At 38.3% G+C, this 8,683-nt stretch overlaps 1 protein-coding gene across 1 annotated transcript; it reads left to right on the plus strand.

The window, feature by feature from the left end:
* Positions 1-299: 299 nt before the first annotated feature.
* Positions 300-8,202, plus strand: LOC134661765 (uncharacterized). Its single transcript, XM_063517949.1, has 5 exons — positions 300-393; positions 4,775-4,968; positions 6,992-7,172; positions 7,431-7,624; positions 8,147-8,202. Exons 1-4 carry the CDS (start codon positions 369-371, stop codon positions 7,622-7,624), a joined length of 594 nt encoding a protein of 197 aa, XP_063374019.1. The 5' UTR covers positions 300-368; the 3' UTR covers positions 8,147-8,202.
* The last annotated feature ends 481 nt before the right edge of the window (positions 8,203-8,683 follow it).

Below are 8,683 nucleotides of genomic sequence, written 5' to 3' on the forward strand. Positions count from 1 at the left end.
GTTGCGGGCTTCTGCCACCATGTCCACATTTTGACCTGTAATGTTTACGTTCGGATTTAAATCATTGATTCGTTTCACTTGTTTTTTTGGTTTATGGTTATGGTTGATCCACTGGTACCTAACGGAAAGAATCTACAAGGGTATGCAAAGTACAAGTTAGTTTCGAGGCAACTAGGTACCTTAAGTAAGTACCTACAATATTTAATATCCTAGGTGTGACCAATATGTGAGGATGACTAGAAGATGTGATGAATGTAAATGCTAATTGCCTTCTCCATCTTCTTAAAAGCTCGCACAATGAGTGGTCCCTCACGATTCGGTCCTGTCATCAACTTCATTGCTTCGTCTGAGCTGAAGCAGTGCGCACCATGTTTCCGCATCTCACCGTTTTAGGTATATGTAGTATATTTTAATACGTAAAAACTTCCCTAAATATCGTTTATTTGTTGTGACAACAAGTTTGCATGTTTGTTTTTTAAACTTATTCTAGCCTAACCTATAAGCACTATCAGACTATCACTTCAGTGAAACTTCACTTTTTAAATACACGCCTTCCTGTTGATTACATTTTAATGGTGTCAATCTATAGTATTTTTTAAGTGGATCAATAAATAATTAAGTAATAAAATAAATGACAGTCAATGTTCTAAACGCCGACCCCGCTGCGCGTGCCCGAGTACGATATTCCGAGTTCTCGCTTACGCTCGGACCGATAAATTGCCTCGGATGACGTGGGTGGCTTTATGCCCTATTTGTATAATCTACTAGAATTGGCGCAAACTCTTCCCGCATGGCACAAGCTAATCTTGGCTTTGATTCTCCAATTTCGCATAATTAAGTAGAAAACCACAATTATATTCCTTGACAGCAGTCTTATCTCTAGATAGTACCTTTGTACATTATTATCCTGTTACTCACAGTTGTTAGATACTTACTCTGATTTTTATTCATTCTGGAAATCCGTGTCACAATAATAAGTCATAATATTTTTTTTATGATTTATAATCAGTAGATAGTTTATTCAAGAAAAAACTCTGTTATACAGGATGTCCCACCCCCGTCACGTCCCCAGGGTGACACCCTGTATATGTAAGAAATCCGCAACGCAGGCTTCGTCCGGTGGCTACTATTAAATAGACATAAATACAACATTTTTTTTATTACATTTCAATAGATTTTGACGAATATGACTCCCTTCAAATGCTAGCGGATCGGATTGAAAAAATATATATGTCCAATCTATACTTACCGTAATTATTGCCCTATATTCTAAACGGTTTCGAGGGTCTCAAGACTCTCAAGTGCGACCATACCTGCTACAAAAAGTGGCAGATGTAGGTCAGGCTAGGACATTGACATGTCACAATTTACGACTAAACATGTTAACTTGAGCCCTTGATAATATACTAGTAGAGGAGTTGTATGAAAATTTGTAAGTGAGGGTCAAAATAATTCCCACAAAGACGGGGTTTGATTCTTTTAGTTATTTGTTTGTATCTTTTTGACATACTAAAAATATATCAAAATATATTTATGCAAAACGCGTTTTTTTGACCACCAAAAATTTTAACTGCGAAAATTAAATAAAAATTGTATATATCGTGTGTGGTATAAAATTACAGGAAATTAAATAGTGAAAAATGTAATGACGTTGATTTCTAATAATAAGAAGAAAAAATTAAAGCTTTTGCAGTGTTCAAAATCATAATTTTAATTGCGTTTTTTTAGTTTTTCGTAAATAACTTTTAAACGTTGGCGCATAGCAAAAAATGTTTTTATACATAAGTAATCTACATAAAATTGCCTAAAAGAAAGATTCAGTACAATTTTTCGCTAGGATAAATATTCAAAGAGATATTAACGCGGGAAATTTAATTATAATCACTTCTAAGGTCCCTTTTTTAGTTTTTTCGTAAATAACTCTTAAACGGTGGCCATTATAAAAGATTATGTTAAATGTTAATAATCTACACAAAATTCTCTATAAAAAAGATTCAGTAGTCTTTTCGCAGGGATTAATATTTAAAAAGATAATAAAGATAAAAAATAATTATAATAAATTCTAAGGTTCCTTGTTTTTATTTTTTCGTTCATAATTTGAAAAGTATGACTCATAGCAAAAAAAATCTTATACATAAATAATAAACATAAAATTTCCTACAAGAAACATGTACAACACTTTTCGCTAGGATCAATATTTAAAAAAAGAAACAAAGCAGCGGGGTAATTAATTATAATAAATGTTAAAATCCCTTTTTAGTTTTTCGTAAATAACTCGTAAACGGTGGCCCATAGCAAAATAGGTTTTTATGGATAAATAATCTACATAAAATGTTCTACGTAAAACATATGGAATACTTTTCTCTAGAATCAATATTTAAAACGATATTAAAGGAATTTAATATTTTTTTGGATTTTTCAAATTTCAAATGTCAATAATTGCGTTTTGCATGCATATATTTTGATATATTTTTAGTATGTCATAAAGATACACACAAAGAACTAAAAACATCAAACCCCGTCTCTGTGGGAATTATTTTGACCCCAAAGGCTATCAGTGGCGTAGCTAGAGGATATGGCGCCCGGGGCAGGCACCAAATTTGCGCCCCCCCCCCCCCCCCCCTAACGAAATGAACTAACGAAAGGGTTACTTTTACTTATTAAAGATTACTTTTGATTTAGACAAATAAGTGTTTTTTTAGTCTATCGGTGGCTAACAAGCTTACGACTCACCTGATGGTAAGCGGTCACCGCATCATATGGACGTCTACACTCCAGGGGCGTTACATGCGCGTTGCCGACCATTTTAAAACTTATACACTTCTTTTTTGGAGATCTCCTTAGACTTGAAGATTCAATATCGCTTGTAAGTTTGGTATCGTAGACTATTCATAGTGCGCCTTTGGACTGATTTGAATGGACCAAGGTGGCATCTAGGTGCTCCTGCCCAAAGGTGACAGCAGTACTCATTATATGGGATCTGTCCATGGTCGTACGCAGCATTTTTTAAGGGGTGGGGCAGAAGTAGGGGAGGCTGGGGACGTTGTAATAGGGTACGGTTGAAACAGAGATTCTTAGCTTATGGTCAGAGACCAGGGTGGGACAACTGCCCCACCTTGCCCCACCGTGAGTACGCCTATGGATCTGTCTGCCCCAGAGTAAAGTATCGCCTCCCTTTATTGAGCACACCGAGTTTTTTGGATACGAGCGCAGCCTACCCAGCAAAGTGGCTACGAAATTATTGGACGTCACTGATGGAGATGTCAACACCGAGGCTCCCAATACTCCCTGACATGGGAAAAATATGGGAAAAATGAGGTTTTCTTAGCGGTAAACGCGCAAAATTGAGCCTTGGTGGGATTGAATTGGACTAAATTCTCCCGATCCCACACCGAAACTCTGGAAAGAATGCTCTCAATACCTGACACAGGTTTTTCACGGCATTCTAGTATCACAGAACGAGCGATGTTGGCACGGCATGTGTTATACAGGTTGGTCCAAACCTTGCCGTCCAAAAAATTTTTTTAGATTCCTCACGCTGTGGGCTATCAGAATATGTATGTTAGCCGACGTTTCGTAGTCTTCGAATCATGATTTTTATTTTTATTACTTTTAACTATTGTTGAGAAATTCCGGGGTGAAGCAATTATTTATTTAAAAAAACTATTGAACTTTTTTGAATATTTCTTTTTGTAACATACTTAATCCTTCACAAACCGCGCAGTTGCTAAAAAAACATCAGGTTCCTCACTTGGCTGAGTTGGGAAAAAAAGACAAACTTTTACGTTCAAGCATGTCAAGCTTAGATTTTTCCCTTACCTAAATAAATAAAAAATACAAGCGATTTCAAGGACTTTTGGTTATTTTAGAAACTGCTAGACCCTACGTTTTTTTAAAAGGTCAAAAAAGTGATACCTACTTAATAGTCATAATTTGTCAGAGTCGCCGGTCAAAGGAACTGAGGTGGAAAGCTTCCAAATTAGTAATGCATTACAAAAATCGTCTTTTGTTATTTCTACTATTATTTTATGGGGTCTCTTCCCCATCGCTATTTCATGTTATCAGTGCAAATACCACGAACAAATTATTAGAAGGCATAAAAGCAACGCAAAGCTTGACCCCGGAATTTCTTAACAAAAGTTAAACTCGAACAATGAAAAATCGGCTAACATACATGGGGTATATTCTGATAACCACCGACGAGGATTCTAAAAAAATTTTTTGGACGTCAAGGTTTGGACCACCTGTATACAGGGTGGCTAAAAAATAACTGCATTTCCGTTGCCAGGGAGGTTTTGGGATTATACTGAGCAATTTTTACTATGAGACCAACCCCTAAGACGCGAGAAAAAAAATTGACTGTTTCCTACATTTTGGCTGGTCCATTTTCTATGGGAGGTCTCTTGCCCATTTTGGCGCCCCCCCCTTGGACGGCGCCCGGGGCACGTGCCCCCCCCAGCCCCCCCCCCTAGTTACGCCACTGAAGGCTATATCTCCTCTAGTATACGCTATTGCTGTTTAATCGAATGACTGTATTATAGAATAGAATATATAGAATAGTTTTTTATTCGTAAACACACAAACGATACACATAATTACACAAACAGGACATAGAACATGTATTATCTTATGCTAACCAATAATACCTAATATGTAATGTATTTGAATTACCCGCTTATTTAAAAAACCCATTAGCTGGAGCCGACTGCGATCATGGACTTGCTAGTCTGATGACAAATCGTGTTCCTGTTACATATTTTGCTGTATCTTTCAGTGGTAGCCCTTGGTGTGGCTGTAGCCGCGCCCAAGGCTCACAAGCACCACTGGAGCTGCCACGAGTCCGGGCGCGGGGCGCGCTTCGAGGAGCAGCATGCCGTCGGCACCTGGATACTGTTGCGTATGAAGACTGAGGCGACTAACGCCGTCGACAACACGCATTGCGTGGACTTCTCGCGCGTCAATGAGGAGGTTAGTGTCTAGCAGCGCCCAAGGCGTACAGGAACCAGTGGGGCTATCAGACTTGGTTAAATATTCCAATTTTTTTAAGTTAATACTTATACTATATCTATTGTCTATATAGTTTGTCGGGTGGTCGCCGTAGTCAGGTTATGAACATATGTTAACCCGACTACCCAGACAAATAATTATGATCGCGTACAAAAAACTTACACTATGTCTTAAATCTCCATGTGTTTATCAGATTCAGATCACCCAGACTAATACCGTGATCGCGTGTAAAGTTATGTCCGGTACTTAGCAAGTATGTGAGTGTGATAGGGACGAATACCTAGTTGTCTCACATAACGCAGGAACACATGTATTACGGGCAATCTTGACTACTTTTCATTCGTCTTACGGCAGTTTTATACGTTTCCCAAATGAAGTATTTCCTCTTTATCACTAAGGGAACTGGCAATGTAGAAAATTTATCTGGAATATTCTCAACGTATTGTATTTACTCGTATTCTTAATCAGAAAATAACTACCCATCAAAAACATTACATGTAAAAAGGTGCCAGTCTCGCACCGCTTTTACTACAAAAAAGTTTTGAGAAATAATGTGAAACCAAGTCGGTTATTTTAATCAGTGCCAGGGGGTGTTAAAACCGTATCAATAAGATATCTTTAATTTGTAATACGTATAATGACTTGGCCATCGCACGGCTGCATAATGACATAAGGATCATCGACACCTATTAAAAATAATTCTAATTGAACATAACGCTAGCGCTAATTGCAGTTTGAGCATTACACATATTTACGAGTACGGTACGAGTAAAGCATTATGTGCGATTGCCAAGTCATTATATGTATTACAAATTAAAGATATCTTATTGATACGGTTTTAACACCCCCTGGCACTGATTAAAATAACCGACTTGGTTTCACATTATATCTCAAAACTTTTTTGTAGTAAAAGCGGTGCGAGACTGTCACCTTTTTACATGTAAGGTTTTTGATGGGATCTCATCTCTTTTTGTAGACAGTCCTTCTTTTCGGGTACTCATACCCATACTATGTATACACATATCATATTTAAACACATCTTCATTCATACTCACATCGTACTATTTGTAGGAACTGCAACAGTAACTTTGTAATATCATATATTTATATAGGATTACAAACTTACTTATGCAGTTCTTAGATCTTTAAAACGTGACTGATATTGCAATATTTTTAGGTTTTCTATGGCTTAAACTAAGGAACTTTGACGTACAATAATTCTTAAACTACAAGTTCAGATTTAATGTTTTTGAGAATGTATCTTAAGCATGTTAAGCCCTATATGTCACTGAAAATTCAGGGTTCTAGCTTCAGCCAGCACAAAATTACAGGACGTCGAAAATGGCCTGAATCGCTTCCAGAAAAGGATGGTACGGCCGTGCCACTTTGTTTTGCTCGACTTGGCGGGGGCACAGCCGTGCCCCCAGATCTACCGTCGCATGGAACTCCTAAGGCTACTAGAAACGAAATTCGAATAGGTACATATTTATTGTTTACCATAGTGATGATAATGCTATGCAAAATAATAAAAGATAACATTTTATTAAAAAACCGGGGATGCGCACGAAAGGTTCCGTACCATTACTTCTACTTCCGTACCTTTGGGTAAGAAGCCCTAAAAATAACAAGCTGTGTGCAAAACTGACCCATATAGCTTTATCTAACAATAAGCAATACGCTTAGGTTTTGTACCAACTCAAAATTTGCATCACGTGACTTTGCCACTCTTGTGGATAAAATGCAGCTTTCTTATCAGTTTTTGAATAGTAAAAAGAGCCTTTACGAGCTGACGTCTGATTATATCAGATTGAGATGTTAATAGAAACTTCTTTAAAAAACTTTCAGTGTACAGTACTTACACTGAAAGTTTTTTAAAGAAGTTTCTATTAACAGTGTACACTGTGTACTCGTAACTCATATACCTACATATAATATGTAGACAAAAATCACAAAAATACTGTAGGTACTTTAACCAAACATCCAGGAACGAAATGGCCTCAAACAGCTAATCGCCCAATATGTGGAGAACCTGGAGTGGAAGAACATAACCCTCAAGATGCAGATACCGTGCGCGCAGTCCAACGCCACCCGCCGGGCGACCTACTTCCTGGAGCGGCGGGAACACCACGGCTCCTACCGAACTCTTCAGATGCCAGCCAATAATGGTATTTATTTTTCTACTTTATGGACATGACCCGCCGGGCGACCTACTTCCTGGAACGGCTGGAAATATTTCTGGGCCGGAAGTGGAAACCAAATGACAATCGCCATTGAAAAAACCAATTCAACGGTCTGACGGGCTCGTGCTAGGTGGTCCACCAGTTTTCATTGCTGAGTTTTAAAAATATATCAAAATTATCAGATATAAAAAAAACTCGCATATAAACAATCTAGAATCCTAATTGGTTATTTGCACTCCGCAGCCAAGTTCGACCTGGCGGAGTTCCACCGCTACCCGATGCGGCTGAAGCTACTGGAGGGCCGCTACCTACACATGCTGGACTGCGTGGACCACGTGGCATTCCTTATGGGCCGCACACACAGCGTCGACGACCGGCTGCGCGCGCTGCTCGACGCCTTCTGGCCTGATGATGCCTCCCCCGCCAACCAACTCTAGGTAGAGGTGTTGAATATAACTGCACATGTCTGCGTGGACCGCACGCACAACGTGGTCGACAGCCTGCGCACGCTTTCTCGTCAACCACCTAAAGCTGGTGGCTAGAGCCATTGGGCGTTAACGGGTTTGCGATATGCTTATGATATCATATCATAATACGAATATTCGTTTATGGAACTTTTCAACTTACACTAAGCAGTAAGCGCACCCAAATTTACATTGCCTCATTTTTTCCAAACACGGTTTATTAATCAAGATTAATAAATCGTGGTATTAGACAGGATTGCCTACACAACGTAGGTCCACCATTTAACTCAGACGGATGGTCATAAGTATTTACGGTTGACTATGGTGTCTGGTATGTACTAGTTTTCGAGTGCGTAGCTTCGATTGTATGCGGTAGTTCTTGATTTAGTTCCAAACTAAAACTACCTATGTACTAAAAAATCACCATGCTATTTACCTCATCAACCGTCAGCGTTGTAAGAGCAGTAATATAATAGAATGTCTTTCGCGTTTCAGGGATCCTTTGGTTGTCGATGTCCGAGTCGAAGAAACAGGCGTCAAGGCAGATTCACATTTACATTGATTTTCTGGTCAGAAATATGACAGGTGTTTTATATTATGGCTAAAGGATTATGTGATTTGTATGTAACTCGAAACAAATAGTTTTATTCTCTAAAGGTAGAGTTTTAATAACAAAAATAGACTATATGGCTTACCCTTTAAATAAACATGTGCAGTGAAGCTAAATAAAAGTGTGTAATAATAGACCTCAACATGAACATACAGACTCATTTGGCGGGAATGTAATCGGATAATCTCACCTTCCGCACGCAGTGCATTCAACACAGCTAGGTACCCAAGTACCTACAATACTAGGACCCTTTCATCGTTAGAAAACACTTACCTACATTCGATACCTATACACAAAACATTTCGAAGGAATACAAGTAGGTATACTTATAATGAAAAGATATTAGTGAATACCACCTATGTGCTTATTTGAAATATCTGAATATTATATTCCAATAAAATTGTTTGTCGCTAAATGCAAAC

The sequence above is a fragment of the Cydia amplana genome, chromosome Z (genome assembly GCF_948474715.1).
Source record: "Cydia amplana chromosome Z, ilCydAmpl1.1, whole genome shotgun sequence".
NCBI classification, from domain to species: domain Eukaryota; kingdom Metazoa; phylum Arthropoda; class Insecta; order Lepidoptera; family Tortricidae; genus Cydia; species Cydia amplana.

Coding starts and splice junctions, on each gene's coding strand:
- LOC134661765 (XM_063517949.1), top strand. CDS start 369: ATGTTTCCGCATCTCACCGTTTTAG. Junction 394..4,774: donor TCCGCATCTCACCGTTTTAG/GTATATGTAGTA, acceptor TGTATCTTTCAG/TGGTAGCCCTTGGTGTGGCT. Junction 4,969..6,991: donor TCTCGCGCGTCAATGAGGAG/GTTAGTGTCTAG, acceptor CCAAACATCCAG/GAACGAAATGGCCTCAAACA.